At 45.5% G+C, this 20,730-nt stretch overlaps 1 protein-coding gene across 1 annotated transcript; it reads right to left on the reverse strand.

Moving 5' to 3' along the window:
- Window positions 1–298: 298 nt before the first annotated feature.
- Window positions 299–19,794, reverse strand: LOC100282241 (uncharacterized). The gene is made up of 5 exons (NM_001368944.1): window positions 19,574–19,794; window positions 9,756–9,898; window positions 9,491–9,620; window positions 1,790–1,981; window positions 299–765 (listed from the first exon to the last, which is right to left on the reverse strand). The coding sequence occupies exons 1-5, from the start codon at window positions 19,748–19,750 to the stop codon at window positions 553–555; spliced, it is 855 nt and encodes a 284-aa protein (NP_001355873.1). The 5' UTR covers window positions 19,751–19,794; the 3' UTR covers window positions 299–552.
- Window positions 19,795–20,730: the final 936 nt, after the last annotated feature.

Consider the following 20,730-nt stretch of genomic DNA (forward strand, 5'->3'; position numbering starts at 1 on the left):
AACAGAATACCAAAGCTCACGCTCAATCCTCCTTCTTCGTCTCTTCTTGCCTATAATTTCCGTTCAGTGTTCTTCCTCTAGTAAGAACGCTGACATAAAAACCATTTTATTTGAAAATACAAACAGTCGAAAAATTGAAAAACTTACGAGAACCAGTATCTCAGTGGTTTCGCCTGTTTGAGTTGGGAAACCGACTTTTTGAATATAAAATGTTAAACCAATCGATTTTTCTGGTCTTTAGTGGTTTTTTCCGCGAAAACTAAAACGGGCTAGGGGCGGTATTTGAATTCAAAACGATAGGGTGAACTCTGGCCAGCAGTTAGTTGCCTTGTCGCTGCTTACTGTCAGAAGCCATCGACGGCTATTCCACAATATGCATCCATCCACAGAAAATAAGGAAACCACACTGAGGTAGATAACTATAAACAGAAGGACAAGCAAATCCAGAGAACCGTACAGCCCAGTCCATTTGCATGGTTCCTGAATCTGAACATTTTATTTTATTCTATTTTATTCATGGGACCTGACTCCACATCATCACGCGGCACATAATCAAGCAGATCCGAGGAACCGGCCCATCCAAGAAGAGAAGCGAGACCAGGCCAGGTCGACGGCTTCCTGGTTCTCATCAGTCAGACCCATCCCCTTCTTCCTCTTGAGTGCCTCAGGCGAAGTGTTCATGAAGGCATGCGAACATCCAGGGTATATGTGAACTTCATATGGTATCCCGGAAGATTTGAGCTTCTCCTCCAGGGACTTGGCTGCCTGAAACATCATATACGATAGTAGTGTTAGATTCAAAGGATCCAATACACACATCATACGTCTCTTCCTGTATTCTATGTTTGTTTGAGTAGAGAGACAATTTGGGAGCACCAGATAGTACTGCTATTACCAACACATAATAAGAAATAGGGGTTTTCACAAATATGCCATTATAAAAACCGAGGATTCTAAAGATACCATTATAATTCGTGATATCCGGTGGTTGCCATTATTAATTCCTAAAATTTGGCTACACTTCACGCGTACAGGACTCGCCTGAAAAGACAAAAGTGTCGTCACTGGGGACTTGCTCGCGCATGCCATGATGGTGAAACTATACCTTGCCCTCGCGTGGAAGGAGACGGCCGGGGTGCGCGCAGGCCCCGCACACTCGCACGTTTGGAGAGCAGCAGCAGCGGGTCTTGCTAGCACACGTCGGTGGAGGAGCAGGCCAAGCAAGTCTCCGGTGAGGGCATTTTTGTCTTTTCAGACGAGACATGTACATGTGAAGTGTAGATAATGGCATGGACCAATTTTTTGGAATTAATAATGGCAACCACCGGATATCGCGAATTATAATGGCGTCTTTAGAATACTCAATTTTTATAATGACATATCTGAAAACCCCGAGTTATCCACCAAATGCTAGGCACATAACATTATACAAGATTGCCATGAAGGCTAGAACACTGACTTCACTTTGGACCAGGCCTTGCTCACATGAAGAGAGATCTGGGCAATCCCAGTTTTCATGTAAACTTTCAGGCCTAAGTATGAGTTTGCCTTCATGGAAATGTCTACTACAGAGATGCTGGTGGTAATGACTATAGAAGATGAAGTATTATATAAAAGATGAACCAAATGGCATGGTGGCAAACACTGAAACTAATAATTCCTTGCTTCAGCTAGGGTCTAGTATAGTAAATAAAAGCATGCATTGTGAAAAAAAAACAGAAAGGGAAATATGTATATTTGTCAAATGCCGTAGCAACAGAGGTAAGTGACTTTTGAGGTATAGCCTTACAGTGACATCTGAAAAACCAACAAAACTGTCATGCTCCCCGAAATGAGCCTGTATAGGAGCCTTAGCCTTAGAAGGATCAGCAAGCTCAGAAGATGGTGTCCCATAGAAAGCAACAACAGCATCAACCTCTGGGACTAAAACTCCACTTGCAATTGATAAAGCACCTCCCATGCAATAGCCAGTAACACCAACCTAGTTACAAAAAGATGGAAAAGAAGGTTATCAACTTTTGATTAGTGTATATGTATGATGCTACGCATGTTAATCACTGTAAAATAATACTGTGTGTTATACCTTTATTCATGTTGTACTAGTTATCGTTAGATTGTTCTATAGCAGAAACTCTGTGCAGGGCACAAAATCCTATTCTAACTAGGCAGTTCCTGCAAACTTTCAGGCACATGAAATGCCCTAGTTATTCAGACAAGTTTAACCTATTTACACTGATTTTGTTTCACGAATTTGTTACTAGTCAGTAGCCTTGAGTCCTTATCACAATTAGGCAATTTGCACGGTGCATTAATCAGGCTAATCCTGATGAACTTTTTTTTTCGTGAACGCGCAGGAGAGTTGCGCATCATTAAATTAAGAGAAGAAAACAGTCCAAAATGGACCAAAGTACAATGCCAAAATAGGCCAAACACAAGACCACCAATTCCTGCTACGCACAGAATTGCAGCCTCCTTCTGCGCATGAAAGCAGCAGCACGCAAAAGAAGAACAACAGCAAAAGTGCCAGCAGGCCACACACCCACACAACTGCTCTTCACTAAGCACCCAATAGAACCCTTGATCTGAAAATTGCAACACCAGGACCCAAAGCCTCAAGATGTCTAGCACCGGCAAGCCTCCAGCACTCAAACTCATCCAAAAAAACTGATTTTATTCCATGAATGGAAGGTCTGACGCCATCAAAAACCGTCTTATTACAATGAAGCCATAAACACCAAGCCCCCAAGATGATGATACTGTTAAAGCCTCTTCTTTTGGATTTGTGCACTTGCTTACACACCTTCTCCCACCAGTCAGCAAAAGCGGACTCATTAGAGGCAGGGGAAAGATTAGCCAGTCCCAATGAAGAGAGAATGTAGTACCAAAATTGCCGTGCAAAAATGCAAGTGCAAAGGAGGTGTTGGATATTCTCCGAATCTTGATCACATAAAGGACAAACCTCAGGATAATCCAACCCTCTTTTCTGCAGTCTATCAGCTGTCCGACATTTATTTCTTATTGCCAACCAAAGAAAAAAATTGCATTTGGGTGGAGCCCAACTCTTCCATAACCTCTTCCATGGTTCGAAAGTAATCGAACCCATGAAGAAAGCCTTATAACACGACTTCGAAGAGAACTGTCCAGAGGAAGAATGAATCCACACATGTCGATCAGCCTCCTGAGTGAGCACCACTCCCCTTAATGCATCCCAAAGGTTTAGATATTGCTGCAACCCAGGCAAATTAAGAGGGGTCTCAATGTCACTGACCCACTGCCAGTTTTCAAGAGCATGGGCCACCGTTCTAGAAGAAATAGCCCGTTTAAAATTCTCCTAATAGTACGCTATTGATTTGAGTTCCCTGGAGGCACCTTTCTCTGAGAAGGAGGTTCGCGACACTATTGGTGCTCTCCCATCTAATAGTATTAGGAGAATTTGCTTCTACAGACTACAATATAGGATCAGTTCATCAGTTCCCAAATCCCAACCACACGACCCTTCACGAGACACTGTTGTTCTTTTCCAAGATCGGGCCGTTCAGCTGTCTTTTTGTCTTATTTTATTTTTCCAAGTATCTTCATCTGTTTTCCACTTTTTGTATCAAGGTTCTATTTTAATTTACTGAAAACATAGATTTAATAGGACATTACCATATTATTGCCATTTTTCACTCACATGTTATTTTTTTTTCTAGAACGCGCAGGAGAATTGCGCATCTTATATATTAGAGAGGAAAAAAAACATATTACAATAGAGGAGATGTTGCTGAGCAACTCTCCCCTTATAAACCCGAAAGTGATTACAGATTGTTGTTGTAACTTGACCCGATCACGCCCAGGGCAGCAACTGAGCCCAAGCTCCCAAACTCCTTAGCTCCTGCTATTACCCAGCAAACGTATTCATCCGAGAAACACCGGAAAATCCTGGGTAATGAGGGAGCCTCCCCATGGAACACTGCTCTGTTTCTCTGAAGCCATAGACACCAAGCCCCCAGGATGATTAGAGAGTTAAGCCCCTTTTGTCTCGTCTTGACAACCTAAGGCTTGCCTTTCCCCACCAGTCTGCAAAATTCTCCTCATCAGATGTTGGAGTGAGGTGCCCCAAACCAATAGCAGCAAGAATTGTGTGCCAAAATTGCCGGGAAAAAATGCACGCAGTAAGTAGGTGTTGAATTGTTTCTTGGGCTTGATCACACATGGGGCAAACATCTGGGTGTGGCATTCCCCTCAACTGTAATCTGTCGGTTGTCCAACATTTGTTCCTTATAGCCAACCAAAGGAAGAACTTGCATTTAGGAGGAGCCCAGGTCTTCCATAATCTCTTCCAAGGCTCAAAAACAGTAGAGCCAAAGAGAAGGACATTGTAGAAGGATTTAGAAGAGAACAACCCTGATGCCTCGTGCCTCCAAACATGGCGGTCTTCCTCCTGAGAAAGCTACACGTCCCCTAAAGTATCCCATAAGAGAAGAAATTGTTGAATTCCAATTAAGGAAAGGGGGGGTTTAATATGTGCTATCCATTGCCTGTTTACAAGAGCCTGACTCACTGTCAATGAGGTAAGAGCTCGTTTAGACACCTTGGACGCCACTTCTGGAGCAAGATCTCTGATGGAACATCCATTTAGCCACTTATCTGTCCAGAATAAGGTATTAGAGCCATTTCCCACATGGGAAATCAGAGATGCTGCAAAAAGATCGTTAACATGTTGCTGAATGGGTATAGTCAAGCCATGCCAAGGTCTGCTCTGATCTGTTTTTTGAAGCCATAACCATTTGGTTTGGAGAGCCCAACACATGTGTTGTAAATTAGGGATCCCAAGTCCGCCATACTTCAAAGGTCTTGTGACTGAATCCCAGGCCACAAGGCAGCTGCCTCCATTTACCTCTTTTCTCCCTCTCCACAAAAATCCTTTTATGATTTTATCAATTTTGTTAATCACCCACTTAGGGACATTCATAGCAAGGAAAAGGTAAACTGGGATGGCTGAAAGTACAAAGCGCACAAGGGCTGTCCTTCCAGCAAGATTGAGGAGCCTAGCTTTCCAATTTGGTAGCCTATCTGCAATCTTGTCAACCCAATTCAACAAAATATTCCTGCTAAGCTTCTTATCTGAGATCGGCAACCCCAAGTAAGTGCAAGGGAAGGAAGAAGGGGTGCATTGCAAAATGTTACACCCATCATGCAGCAATTCCTCATCACATCTTATTGGGATGGCACAACTCTTATGCAAATTAGCTACTAGGCCAGAAGCTTCACCAAAACAGTCAAGAATGAGTTTGACACAGTTTAGCTCTTCCTCCCAAGGCTTGACAAACAGGACTACATCATCTGCATAAAGAGATAATCTGGACTTCACAATGGCACTTCCCAGCCTGGTCAATAATTCTTTTTCTTCTACCACTTTGAAAAGGTTGTTGAGGACATCCATCACCAGGACAAAGAGCATTGGGGAGAGGGGGTCCCCTTGCCTCAAACCTCTGCGATGTCTGATCTGTTCCCCTGGAAACCCATTTAATAAAATTTGAGTTGATGAAGTGGCCAGAAGGTTGGAGATAAGATTCCTCCACTTAATACCAAAGCCAAGGTGGGTCAACACCTCAAGAAGGAAAGCCCAGGAAACAGAATCAAATGCCTTTGTTAAATCTAGTTTCAGAAAAAGGCTGGCCACTTTTTTCCTGTGTAGGGACTTAATTGAGTGCTGAACCAACATATAATTGTCATGAATGGATCTGCCTCTAACAAAAGCACTCTGGTTAGTCTCTACCATCTTGTTGAGAAGAGGAGCAAGCCTGTTAGCAAGGACCTTTGTGGACAGTTTTGCAAAGCTGTGAATGAGGTCGATGGGCCTGTAATCACCAGCAGACAAGGCTTCTGCCTTCTTAGGGATCAAAGTAATATATGCTGTATTTAGAGGCCCCAAATTCTGAGAATTCCCAAGGTGAAGGGTAGCAAGGGCAGCCATCAAATCGGCCTTAATTATAGGCCAACAAGTTTTGTAGAATCTCCCTGTGTATCCATCTGGCCCAGGCGCTTTATCTGAAGGAAGACTGGCAATAGCATCCCAAACTTCTTCTGTAAAGGGAAGCTCAAGAGCAGATAAATCAATTGGAGTTCTGTGACATTCTTCTAACCTCATAGTTAACCTCCTCTGGGGGGCATACCCCCAACAAATTAGAGTAGAAATTATGCAGCACCTCTTGTTTTTGCTCATGAGATGTGACCACTCTTTCCTCATCCAGTAAGCTGAAAATATGATTTTTCTTCTTGCGGTAGCAGGCCTGCAAATGAAAGAAAGAAGTGTTGGCATCTCCCTCTTTTAGATACTGAACTCTAGATCTGAGTCTTGCAATCGTTCTTTCCAGGGAAGCAAGGACCAGGCACTGATGCTTGAGTTTTCTTAGCAGCCATAATTCATCTGGAGATAATACCCTGCTGTCTTGAGCCATTTCCAGTCTGTGTAAAATCTCTCTTGCTAAGCCCAGTTGGTATTTAAAGTTGCCCACTGTTTTGTGCCCCCAAGACTGCAGTGCTCTGGTAAGTCTTTTGAACTTTAGAGAGATCCTCTCCAGATGCCCGCAATTATGAAGTGGCTGGTTCCAGGAATTTGCCACCACCTCATGAAAGCCTGGCATCTTGGTCCAGAAACTCTCAAAATGAAATCGCCTTCTTGCCTTACCTTCTTCTTCTTTCAGCTTTAAAATCAAAGGGCAATGATCAGAATCTTTTGAGGCCTTGCTAAATAAAGTAGAAGCTGGAAACATCTCTTCCCAGCTCGAGGTACAGAATACATGGTCTAATTTAACAAGAGTGGGGGCCTGTCTATGGTTGGACCAAGTGTATCTCCTTCCTATCAAAGGAATTTCCTTCAGCTCCAATTCCTCTATCCATCTTCTGAATCTTCTCAACAGGGCCATGTTGATACAAGGGTTGTTCTTGTCCTCAGACCTGCATATCTGATTAAAATCACCTGCCAAGATCCATGGTCCATCACAACTTGCCCTGACTTCGCTTAACTCTTGTAGGAAAGCCTGTTTAAGATTGTCTTGGTGTGGCCCGTAAACCCCTGTGAACCACCAAAGTGGGCCTGAAGCCATCTGCAGTTGAATAGAGACCGAGTACTCTCTGATTACATGATTGCTGTGGGTGAAAACTCCATCTCTCCAAGCCACTAAAATGCCCCCTCTTGTCCCCTGTGCTGGGCTGAAAACAAAATTACTATAACCAGTACCAAAAATTGACAAAATATCAAAATCCGAGATGTTGCTCATTTTGGTTTCTTGCAAACAGACAAGTGATGGTTTGATGTCCAGGACTAGGGTCTTAACATTATCTTTCCTAGCCCTACTGTTCAATCCTCTCACATTCCAAATTAGGAAGTTGCACTGGTCCATTGAGAAGAGAAAGGAAACACGACCAGGCAAATAGACCCAAGCTTATGCGAGCTCAGATGTATCCCATCCGAACAGCGCTGCCAAGGCAGCGATGTGCTCTCTGGAGAGGGGTGAATTGAATAAAACAGCATATTTGCTAGCATCTTCCAGAGTGATATTGCCATGATCATCACAGAATCCCAATTTCTTGCAGACAGAGGCTGCTGCTTCGGATCCTAGCTCAGGTGGGAGCTTGGCCACCCTCCTGGATCTCCTAGGCCTGAAGTTTCTTGGGAGGGTCTTCTTTCTGCGTATGGGGATTGGCGGAGGACTCAACAAACCATTAATGGCTTTAGAAATGTGATGACTGAATTCTTGCAAGGGGGTCGGGGCTGCCGAGCACACTTCCTGGGAATGCACAGGCACGGCATCTCTTCTTCTAGAGTACACCTTAAAACATGGTGGTTTTGCTTGCAGTGAGTATTTGATAAAATCCCAGGGATTCCTGACCTGTGCAGCATTATCAGCAGGAACTTCCGGGACATGCATAATTGGCATAGAGGCCCGTCCTGCAAAAACAGCACAGAGGCTTTCTGGGCCCTGGCCAAACCTCTGATAGCCGCCAGCCTCCTCAAAAACTGCCACATTAAATGAGGTGTCATGCATAAGTGGCTTCCCAGGATCCGATAGGCCAGAGGAGATTACACCAATTACTGAGGCGGGCCCAGGATCATCAGATGGAGGCCGATTGTTAATGCATTGGCGGCTCTTGGGGCTTCAACCGAAGTGACGAGCGCCGTTGGGGGAGAAACCGAAGGGGCGGGCGTCGGATGTGTAGAACCCGAAGCGGCTTCCTCAGCCCCCACGGCAACCTCAGCCCGCAAGGGGCCCGGGGCCTTGATCGTCGCAACTGTCCTTCCAGGCGCAAAGCCGGCGCCACCACAAGGCCCGAGGCGCACCAGGGGTGGAGAAGCCGAAGCGGTGGTCTCTGCTCCCAAGGGGACCGGGAGTGCGACCGTTGCACTTGTTCCCCCAGGCGCAGAGTCGGCGCGGACGCTTGGCCCGAGACGCGCGTGCACCGGCCTGCGAGCAGGCGCCGTTGGAATTGAATGCAGATCCCGCCGCCGCTTGTCGTGGTTCTGCTCGCGATCGTCGCCGGAAAAGGGTGGCGGCGGCGGTGGCGAGGGGCTTCTGCCCAAGATCACGTTTGAACGGAACACCCGCACGGTGATAGGGAACACCAGAGTGCGAGGAGAGCAGCCGAAGTCACTGGCACCCAACTGCGGCTCCTCCGCAAGAAGATCCAATTCCGCCGGCACCAGCTCTGGCTCGTCGCACCATGCACGCAGCTTGAAGACTGAAAGATCGCCGCCTTCCGCGGAGTCTGGGTGCACATCTCGAATGAGGCAGTGTTCATCAAGAAGTTGTGTTGTTGTTTCCAACCCCCAGAGGTGAGTAGGGATTCCTCTCAGCTCGATGTCGACTGGCACTGGTAGCTCCCTCCCGCCGACGGCCATGGCTTGTCTGGACCAGCGTTTAATGTGAAGGCGAACGTTGGGAGAGACAAAAGGCATGCCGCCATTGAAGACCCGGCACGCTACCTCTTCATTGGGGAGGAACGCGACGTATGAATTCGGCGCAGCACGACGGAGGTCGAGCGTCTGCGCATCGAGGTTAAACCTCACAGCGAGCGCGTCAGACACTTCCGCGGCGCAGCCAGAATTCGACTGATCAGCATGCTTTCATAAAATAAACTACACCTTCCCTATAGAATGTGTAAAATATAAACAGATATGTAATGTCCTGAACTAGTTTTTTTCTCTCTTAGCAACACACAGGCATGATTGCTAGTCTTTCCTGTAAAGATAAGAAACAACCAAGGGGGCTGTACAGTTGTAAGCCTAATATATTCTTTTCCACAAGAGGATTGAATAAGTTTGGAGTTTAATATCATCTGGCAGCCGATCATGGGTTCATTCACAAGAAAGATTATGGTGCTAGTGAAAGATTCACAACATGATATTAGTTAATTGAAACGATTTCCATGTAATAATATGTAACATATGATAACAGCAAATACAGATAGCAAATGACCAAACAAAACAAGATAAAGGAACTCCTACCTTGGGTGATCCATTTGACTTCAGCCATTTAACTGAAGCCTGGATATCCTTGACTGCACCCTGCCAGTCGAGACCCTCCATCAGATGTTGTGCCTCAGCAACATCGAGAGCAACTTTTCCACGGTATAAACTGATAAGGGAAAAAAACATGTCATGAGGCGAAGTTCCTGGCCAAGTCACTATATTACAAGTATTGACATCTTAAGAAGCATTCATTATATATGCTCAAGTGATAAACAGGTGGCGACAGAAGACAAGATTATACTCTGGAATGAGTGCTCTGTATCCTCCACCAAGTTGGGAAATGTGGATCGCATGGTTCTTTATCTCATAGTCAACTCCCCACCACTCTTGCAAAACCACAATTCCAGGAGCATTTTCTTTGCCAACAACATAAGCATCAAAAGTCTACAGGTAAAAGGTTACATTTGAATATGAGATAAACTGATCAAAGCAATAGAACTTGTTAGAAACTGTATATGTAGTGTCTCAGGGAAACTTGTTATACATATAGACTTTTTGCTCACAGAAAAAAAAAACAAAGCATCCTTATCTAGCAATATTTTTAGTGTTCAAACTTTGGTAATAAGACAACCATGTCGGGAGCTCCAAACTCCGAGCCAGCTGCACAAACCACCAAGACAAAGAAAACAAAAGCTAATATTTGCTACACTGTTTGCACCAAATTATCTAGCTGAAACCACATCTCCTTATTTTTGCTATTTATACTCTCTTTTTTTCTCGAACAGGGCAGGAGATCTGTGTGTCATTTCATTAAGAAGAAAGAGATAAAGTACCACATACATCAAACGACCGAAAACAACCAAAACCACAAGACCTTTGCCCCTACAGCTAGGGACTAGGCAACTAAAAGCTTTGGCTGTTACAACGGTGAAACCTAGACCATTTGAATACAAAAACCACAGAGGGGTAGGCCATCAAGACCTACACATTCGTAGCTCGTGCCCAGACCAGGAAGTCTTGCAGTTTGGAGGCCCCAGCCCACCTCCAAAGCCGACATTCCTCAACAATCCTTGTGATCAAAGTGAGTGTGTTAGGCTCTGAATTCTCAAAGACACAAGAATTCCTGTGCTTCTATATCTCCCAGGCTGTTAAAATGATAAGGGAATTCAGCCCTTGCCTCCTTTCTTTTGGTACTAACTTGACCACCTTCCTGCACCACTTAGGAAAGGAAGTTTCAGCAATGTTTGGGTGCCAGCTCTGACATCTTTATAGCCTGGAAAATATAAAATCAAAGTTGCCTGGAGAAAACACAGCCCACTAACAGGTGCTGAATATTCTCATCCTCTTGACCACAAAGGGGACAGGCATTGGGATGGGGCAGCCCCCTTTTAGCCAGATTGTCTGCAGTCCAACATCGTTTTTTAAACACCAAACAAATGAAGAATCTTCAGAGCAGGGGCGCCCAAATTTTCCAAATCTTTTTCCATGAGGCATAACGAATTGATCCCATGAAGAAGGCCAAATAGGCTGACTTGCTGCTATAATCCCCTGATTGTGTTAGTTTCCACCTGAAAGTGTCAGGGTTTTCAGGCTGTAAAATAACTCCTTCCATCTGGTCCCATATCATAATATACTCTTGTAAGACTTGGACAGTTAAGGCCCCTTTTATATCTGATATCCATCTCCTGTTGTTCAGTGCCTCAGCAACTGTTCTCTTGTTTACGGTTCTTTTGCCAATAGTTGTGATCAGATGGGGTGCTAGTTCAGCAATGCATTTCCCTTCTAACCACCTGTCCTTCCAAAATAGAAGTTTTTCACCATTACCAATGATGGGAATCATAGCCATGTTGAAGAGAGCTTTGACATTTCGTGGGACCTCCACTTGAAAACCATCCCAAGGACGTGGTCGATCCACTTTTTGAGCCCATAGCCATCTTATTTTCAGTGCCCAACCTAATTTTTCCAGATTTAAAATCCCTAATCCTCCATAGCTTAAGGGCCGTTGAACCTTTTCCCATGACACTAGGCAATTCCCTCCATTGGCCCTTTCCAGAGAAACCCTCTCCTTATTTTGTCCACAGCCTTAATGACCCATTTTGGCAGATCAATTGCTAACATAGAGTATATTGGGGAGGCTGTCAAGACTGCTCGTACCATAATTAATCGATCAGCCCGGTTCATTAGAGAAGCTTTCCATCCCGGTAAGTAGTCTGAAGCTTTATCCACCAACAGTTGTAGAGCCTCCTTAGGGGGTTTATGGATGGATAGAGGCAGCCCAAGATACGTACATGGGAAAAAATTCACTGCGGGACAGAACTTCCATTGTTAAAAGTCTTTCAGCTTCTGAACATTGAATAGGGGCCACAGAACTCTTAGATAAATTACATTGTAAGCCAGAAGCTTGCCCAAACAGGTTGAGGATGGACTTTATAACCATCAAATCTGTCCTTAAGGGTCTCAAAAATATTACTGCATCATCTGCGTAAAAGGAGATCCTATGCCTGGCATGTTGGACCGCAAGGGGTTGCAGCAGCTGGTTGGAAGTGGCATACTTGACTAAGTAGTTCAGAGCATCCATAACAAGGATGAAGAGCATGGGAGAGAGTGGATCACCTTGCCGTAGGCCTCGTTTATGGATAAAAGGCAAACCAGGTTCCCCATTGACAAGGATTCTGGTTGAGGAGGTTGAAAGCAACAAGCTTATAAGATCACACCACCTCCTACCGAATCCCACATATTCTATGACTTCAAGGAGAAAGGGCCAGGAAACTGAATCAAACGCCTTTGATATATCCAATTTCAGCAGAACATGTGCTTCTTTTTTCTTATGTAAGGCCTTCACCATCTGTTGAACAAAGATGAAGTTGTCATGGATGTTTCTGCCCCTAACAAAGGCACTCTGATTTATGGAGACAATGGAAGGCAGTAAGGGTGCCAATCTGTTTGCCAAGATTTTTCCCACGAGCTTGGCAAAGCTATGTATTAGGCTGATTGGTCTATAGTCTTTCACTTGCATGGCATCAATTTTCTTAGGGAAAAGGGTGATGAAGGCTGTGTTGAGAAGCCTGAACTTGAAAATATGTCCCCTAGCACAAGCAGCAAAGGCATCCAAGAAATCATTTTTTATAATGCTCCAACATACCTTGTAAAACCGACCTATGAAACCATCCGGGCCAGGTGCTTTGTCAAGGGGTAAGTCTTTAACTGCTGCCCATAATTCCTCTTCTGTGAATGGGTTGTCCAGGCTGGCCAAATCATGCTGCTGCATACCAATCTCACTAAGATTTAAAGTTAGGGGCGACTTTCAGCTGTTCCCAAGGTCTTTTCATAAAATTTCAGCACTGCTGCCTGCTTTTCTTCTTGTGAGATAGCCATAGAGATTTGAGATTTCTGTATGCAGCTTAGCAATAAAATTCTTTTTCTTTCTGAAACAGGCTTGATGGTGAAAAAGGAGGTATTTGCATCTTCTTCCTTGAGATAAAGGATTCTAGAACGCAGTCTAGCAATGGTACGTTCCAAAGAAGCAAGACCAAGCAGATGTAGTTTAAGCTTCTTTCTTAGCCATTCTTCCCTGTTTGAAAGGTCCCTGGAATCTCTTGCAATCTCCAGTCTATGTATTATTTCCTTAGCCATCTCAATTTGTAATTTAATGTTACCAACCTTTCTTTGCCCCCACTTATGTAAATCTTTACTGAGCCGTTGCTACTTGAGAAAAAGGCGCTCTACTGCACATGTGGACTGTACAGAAGCTTCCCAGTTCCATTGAACGACCTCAAGGAATCCTGGCACTTTTGCCCAAAAGCTTTCAAAGTGAAATCTCCTCTTGCCTTTAGTTTGGAGTTTTAAACCAAGAATCAAAGGGCAGTGATCGGATACATTAGACGCCGAACTTTGGAGAACTGAATCAGGAAATATATTCTCCCATTCCAAACAGCAAAAGGCCCTATCCAGCCTTACCAAAGTAGGTGAACTCCTCTCGTTGGACCAAGTATATTTACGGCCCAGGAGACGGATTTCTTTCAAATCAACTTCATTTAAAAATCTCCGAAACCTTCCCATCATGGCCCTGTCCAGATTATCATTATTTTTGTCTGAGGCTTGGTAAATCATGTTGAAACCTCCAGCTGTCAGCCACGGCCCATTACATAACATCCTGATATCTTTCAATTCCTGTAAAAACGTAATCTTTTCTTCCTCAGTTTGTGGACCATAAACCCCTGTAAACCACCAATTCCGGCCTTCCTGTTCCGCAAAATGAATAGAGACAGAAAACCTATCGACCCTTGTGGCAATTTCTTGACATATGCTGCTTTTCCAAGCTATGAGCACTCCCCCTCTAGTGCCCTGGGCTGGAAGATCCACAAATTTATCAAAAGCTGAGCCAAACACAGAAAGGAATAAAGGCTGGTTCATATTAGCCACTTTAGTTTCCTGGATACACACAATCTCAGCTTGGCTGGAAAGAATTACATATCGAACTACATCACGCCGGGCCTTACTGTTGAGACCACTAGCATTCCAAATAAGGATTGACGAAGGATTCATTATTGTCAATAAAAGAGAAGGCGACCAAATAAAATACAGCCGGGTGTCTAGAAATCAGCTTGGAAGCCTGCTGATCGCACCTCGTCTCCATCATCCACCGCCCAACCGAAGATTGCTGCAAGGGCTGAAACATGTGGGTCTGAAAGCATGGCACCAAAGAGTTTACAGTAACGGTCTTGATCTTCAATACTGAACTTCTCTTGGTTGCCAAACCCTAGAGATTTCATAACTTTCTTTTGTGCTATGCTTATTATAAGTCCAGGGGGGCATGGCTGCACTTCGGCAACTCTTCGGCTTCGCCTAAGGGAGCTTCCAGGGGGTGGAGCTTTGGTTTTTCGCTTAAGGATGACTGGATGAGGCAGCAGTGCTTCAATAGACTTGGAAACTTTCATGAGTTTCCTAACGGCTGCAGCTTCAGGGGTCTCTTGTGGAGTTCTGGACGTTGGCAGTGAGCTTCTAGAGTGTCGTTGCCTTCTAGAATAAACCAATGGGTAGGCCTGTATGAGCCTCCGGTCATCCTGCACATTGAGTTGAGTATTACCAGGTTGTGAATTTAAGCGATTAAGTCCACTAGGGATCAAGGATGTCTGTTGTTCAATGTTCTGTTCTGAATTCTGGTCAGTACTCTGATCAGCATGTAAATTGAGCCCCTGATCTTCAATGTGTTGTTCTGGGTTCTGTTTAGTACTCTGATCGTCATTTAAATAAAACCCCTGATCTTCAACATGTTGTTCTAGGCTTCGTTCAATACTATGATAATCAAGCAGATTAAGACCATGATCATCAGTGTACTCATATAGAGTGTTGTTGAGTTCATTTGTCACCAAACCACCGCCCCTCATCAAAACGTTCGCCAGATCGGGAGGCCCAATCATTCCAGTTGACTGTGCCTAGAGGACAGGAGACAATCACACCTGGGCTCCTCAGGCCCAGCGCAAACCGTTGACGGGCTTGAGGTGATTTCCTCAGAGCAGTTATGCCTGGGTTTCTCGAGAAACATAGCAGGCACAATTTTCTTGGAACCAGACTCTTCCAGCGGATGCGAGAGATCTTGTGGACCCCGTAGTGCCTGCAGAGTCGAAATAGGTGATCCTTCTGTCGCCGAAAACACCTCGGGAAGGATATCGTCGGGCTGTCGAACAAGTGCACGCGTCATGGATAATCGAGCCTATTCGGGATGTGAATCGACCTGTGGGCCCAGCCGAGCAAGCACCGGTAGACGCATCGATCCGCACGCTAACGTCTCTCCTGCCTCCGATGCCAACCCCGGAGAAGGGCCCTTCCATGGCCGTCGGCGCCGACGCCTCTTCTGGCGTCCCTGGTCGTCATCCGTCGAAGGAGGAGGGGGTGGTCACGATTGAGTTGGGTGGAGGTCGAACGAGATCACCCTGACCTTGATGACGTAAGAGAGCGTGCGGCGTAGAGATTCCCCTTCAAGCATTGTTGGTTCCACGATCTCAAGCACCATCATTAGGAATGAACTCGGAACATGAACTCCAAGCGGCCACCTTGAACACTTCACGTTGGTTTTCGAAATCTGGGTGAATGACAGTGATCCAGCAGAAGTCATTCAGGAGAGTTTCAACCGTTGCCAGATCCCAAGCGTGTGCCAGGATGCCTCTCAATTCCACCTCAACTGGGTTTGGCAAAGAAGAAGCACTGGAGCTCAAAAAACATGACCATTTCATGATATGGAGCCTTGTAGATGGAGAAATTGTAACCGGCAATCCGCCATTGTAGGCCATGACCGCTGCCTCCAAGCTGGGCAGGAGGAGGATGGAACTCCTAGGGCCACAACGAAGCATAGTTAGTCGAAATTCTTCAACTCGCAGCCATCGAGAGAAGTTTTCTAGGATGGCCGCTGCGACATCATCTTGGCTCGGCGCCGTGACATTGATCAACAACGCCCGGCTGAGCTCCTCTTCCTGTTGTGCGATGCTTACTGACCTACTGATGATCCTTTTGGGCTTCAGCTGCGTGGTGGCTCCAGACCCTGGATCACATGGAGGGGGTGGCAAAGCTTCCTCCGCCCTGTCATCTTCCTCCGCCCTGTCAGAGTCAATACGGCGACGATGCGCTAGGCGTCGAGCTTCCATGCCAGATTCACCTTGAGCACTAGAATGATGTGTATGGGCCGTTGTCGAACTCATGTGTTGCAACGACAAAGCAACGGTTGATGAACACGGACGCCAGACCAAGGTTGTCGCCGCCCGTCGTCGATTGCGCGGGCAGTCGTATGAGCGGTGACCCAAACCGCAGCAAACGAAATAGTGCGCACTGGATTGACAGTAGGGAGCTCGATGATTAGGTGAGAAACAGTTGAAACAACGTCCCCAAAGGTCCGCTGGAACCGGTCGAAAAAGAGTGTCTTCAATTCTCTTCCTCTGTTTCTTGGTCTGGCGTCCTTCGACGAGGATGAAGTCGTCGTTGTCAGGACATCACGGTTGGGGCTTGAAGGGTCCTTGCCAACCACGGGAACGTGGTATGGGAGCTACCTTCAAGGGCGCGGTCGAGGCAATCCGACGAGCAGCGACGTCAGTCGCCTTCAAGACCGTACCCGAGGTCGTAGCCCGAAAAGCTGAGGAAACCTTCAAGGGCGCAGTCGAGGCAATCCGGCAAGCAAAGCTATCGGTTGCCTTCAAGACTGTACCCGAGGTCGCAGCATGGAAAGCAGAGCAAAACCGTCGGTTGCCTTCAAGGCTGTCTGGCGAGCCCGGGACCTTGAAAGCCATTGAGAGAAGGACCTCCTTGAATGTTGGTGAGTTCACAACCGATGAAGCTTGGGAAGAAGGTATATCGTCGCGCCACCTCAGGGCCTTGCTGCGCCCAACAGTGTTGGAGGGTGGGGAAGGGAGGCCCCCGACGCTTTTCGGGTGGTCGCCGGGCTTGGAGTAAGCACCGGCGTGGGGCTGGTGGGGGGGATGAACGTTGGTGATGGTTTGGCCACCGGCGCGGGGCTGGAAGGTGAGAGGGCGTCGGGAGCGTGCGAGAAGGGGGTGGGAGGAGCCATCTTCCATGGCTCCATTCTTGTTTCCACGCCACCCAGTCTTTTCAGATTACACTAAGTCTGCTATTTATACTCTAACCCTTTCATCTAGGATAAGGTCATAACTCATAAGCAATACCTTGTATTGCAGAGAATCAATTTCGTCTATAAATCAACGAAAATGTATCTAAGATGTAGCATTGCATCCATAGTTGTTAAAGAGGCAAGGCGAGGTAAGGCAACCGACCCCCTTTTTACCTTTAAAGCGATAAGGCGTAAGGCGAGGTGACGCCTTAGTAATATATAAAAATAGGAAATAAAAATAGCAAATATAGGAATTGTCTCAAATAGATAGAGATAATAGTAGCAAATAGAGAGGGTGAAAGCAGAAGGAGCAGCCCAGCGCCCCAGCCTAGTGCGCCAGCCCAACAACGTAGCACGGGTGGACAGCACAATTGCCTAAAGTCTAAGCCTGCAGCCCAATAGCCCAAAGGCTAAACAGGGAAACACTATAAAACACATAACCCTAAATCCTTCTTCCTTCCACGGCTGGCGGCTCCACCTCCAACAGTTCGACGGGAACTCTATGGAGCAGGGCCGACGCTCACTGCGGAGCCTAGAGGGGAGCTTCTCCCGCGTTGGCCGCCCGTCGCTTGGAGGAGCCGCCTAGAGAGGCATAGTGCAGCCGCCGCCGCCGCTAGAGATCCAGACTTCGGAGCACTTTCAACGCGTAGCCGCTTAAGGTGCCTAGCCCTACATCCTTTCATGGCGTCTGCAGAGCGACGCCTTAGAGACGCTCTAGGCGCCAAGGCGACGCCTTGCAGTCTAAAGTGGACGCCTTAGTCACGGACGTAAGGCGAGGCGGACGCCTTGCCTTGCCCCTAATCCTCGCCTTACCGCTTAAGCGACGCCTTAACAACTATGATTGCATCGATCACATAGACCTTATTACTTTAATTCCAAAAAATATTCCAATCACATTAAAAGTCAATTAGGTAATAAATCATTGGCCAATCATTGAAGGACTAATAGCATCCCCAATTAAGCGCCTCAAAGGTTAAAATATTGCATCATTTGAAGTGTTTGGGGGCACTAAAAACTAATTGAGTTCCAACAGTTAAGCCCTAAATCATGTATTTTAGAAAGTAAATTATATTATTTAGGAAAGAAAATGTTGATAATGATGTAGAAAACAAGGATAGGACACTAATCTAGGTGTAGTATATTTGTGTCACTTCATCATGTGCCCTATATTTTTTTGATAAAAATTTGCAAAATAGGTCAACGTTGGAGCTGTTTTTTATTGGTTGAGCACAATATTCCAAGATAGGGCACTGATTTAAGGCACTGTTGGTGTTTATATTTCATTACAGGGCAAGTAAATATAAAAATGTGACGAAGTCAAAAAAAAAGATAGAAATCTGAAATCGCAAGGTCAAAAAATAATGATTTTGTGCATTCTAGTAGTTCCACATAATAATAAACTGTAAGGATGTGTACATAATATAGAAAATTACCAGACGAACAAACATTAAAAATCGAATTAAGCTGGTAGGCATTGAATCCTCTATATAAGACAGTAAACAGCAATTTGCATTAGTTAGTTTACTGGCATTGTAGTGATTCCCTTTCGGGTATTCTGTCGACACAGGGGCTGAAAACCAGCCGAGCTCGGCTCGATGCGGCTCGATGACCTAACGAGCTAGGCTCGGCTCGGTAGTATCACGAGCTAGAAGATTAGGCTCGGCTCAAACTCGTTCAGGCTCGCGAGCTGCTACACTGAATCTCATTTAAAGCATAAATTATATATTTTTATTATATATAAAATAAAAATATGTATAAAAATCCAGCTACATGTTTTAAACTATATCTAGCATTGGATCTACAAAAAAATACAAAAATAAATAAAAACGTAAAAGTGTAATAGTGTAACAACATAGTACCGTATCATGAGGCTAGCTCATACTCGGCTTGCTGTTTGAGCAAGCTACAAAAGTAGGCTAGGAGAACCAACTCGTGAGCCTCGAGCTTTTTTTTCAGCCCTATTGGACACCAAAACCACATGTCTACATGTGTTACTCTTTTATCTTTTGCAAAGGAAAAAGGCATGTTCCTTCGATACACAAAAGAAAAGATAAAGGAGAAAGTGATGTAATCTACGGTCACTTATTTCTCTAATATTACAACAGAAAGCAGAGGAACCAAGAAAAGAAGCCAAAGTTCTAGAGGAAGAGAACAGGGAAGAATGATAAAAGAAGCCATGCAAGCACACAAAAAAACGATTATGTACCAAAATCATGAAATCTATCGACCATGCATAAGACAGTCCACCCAGAAACACTCAATTCATCTCATTATTACAAAGAAACGAACTATCCCATGAGTCTCCTAAACGAAAACAAGCTTGATTGGGAGAACCCTCAATGACTAGCAGTCGACGCCAAATGCAAGTCGGATTCTAATGAAGAGTAGGTGATTTAAATGAAGGAATGGCGCCATAAACCCTGGAAGATCCCTTTCAGTCGAACGGGCTGTGTGCGCGGAGGAGGGAAGAGGGGGGATGGGAGTGAAAGAAAAGGGTAACATACGGTGTCCTCGCGCTGGATCTGGATCTTCTGGAACGAGGCGGCGGAGGAGTCCGTGGCCATGGCGGCGCGGGGGTGCTGGCGGCGGACGAGAGGGGAGCACGAGCGCAACGGATTGGTGGTGCAGGTGCTGAAAAGGAAGGTGGAGGAGGCGCAACGGAGCAGGCGCGCTGTGGCCATCCCTTCCCTTTCCCTGTTAGTAAAAGACCTCTACATCATTTTCTATCTACCGACATCTTATATATGTCATTTTTTATACGTTATAAATTAAAGATTTATATATAGACTAGGTGAGTGCTCGTACGTTGCAACGGAAACATATAATAGCATAGATAACGTATGTACAAATGTGTGTTATACTGTTAAAATGGAGGACGACGTCCGCGATCCGTTTGAGATGATGTTGAAGTGAAACTCGGGTCGCGGTCGAGCGCATCGGCACCGCGACATGAGGCCGCCTGTCTGTGAGGCGCTCGAGGAGAAGGACGGGGTAGTCTCGCGGAGGGAGCAAGGTCTGGGGGACGACGGTGGAGTGGCGGCGCGCGTTCACGGGGGTGGCGGCCTTGGCGACGATGGTGCGCGGTCGAGAAGGTGCGCGTGGAGCCCAACAGACGGAGCCTGTGAAAGGATTACATCACAGGAGGGGAAAGTTTACAGTTGAAAGTGTACTCACGAGAATGTTTAGCTGGTTCGAGTGCTATAGTAAGATCATATATGGGACATGAGTGCCATCTAGGTTGCTCTTTCTAAAGCATCAAGTGCTGCGATCTCAAGTGGCAATACTTGGCATCATCTACAGTGACCAAACCAGTGTATGCATACTCCAAAATTTTCTTCAGAGCATACTCCAAAATTTACATCGTAGTTGGATGTCGTATAATCTAGATTTTGACCTTAATGTTAGAGCAAAATAATTTATCGTGCCCTAAATCCTATAAAATATATTTATTTTAAAATTATAGGTCATTTTTATAAGTCACCCGGTTTGACATAGTCATCACGATCCATAGACCATAAGTTGGAAAGTATTCTGCTCTCATCTTCCTCTCACAACAGCAGGAGTCTAGCATTTTTGTTTTTATGCTTTCCAAGATGCAATAACAACCATTGATTTAGCCACCAAATCAATGGTGCAGAAACACTGGGCTGTTGATTTAGCG

This window comes from Zea mays, chromosome 3 (genome assembly GCF_902167145.1).
Source record: "Zea mays cultivar B73 chromosome 3, Zm-B73-REFERENCE-NAM-5.0, whole genome shotgun sequence".
NCBI classification, from domain to species: Eukaryota; Viridiplantae; Streptophyta; class Magnoliopsida; order Poales; family Poaceae; genus Zea; species Zea mays.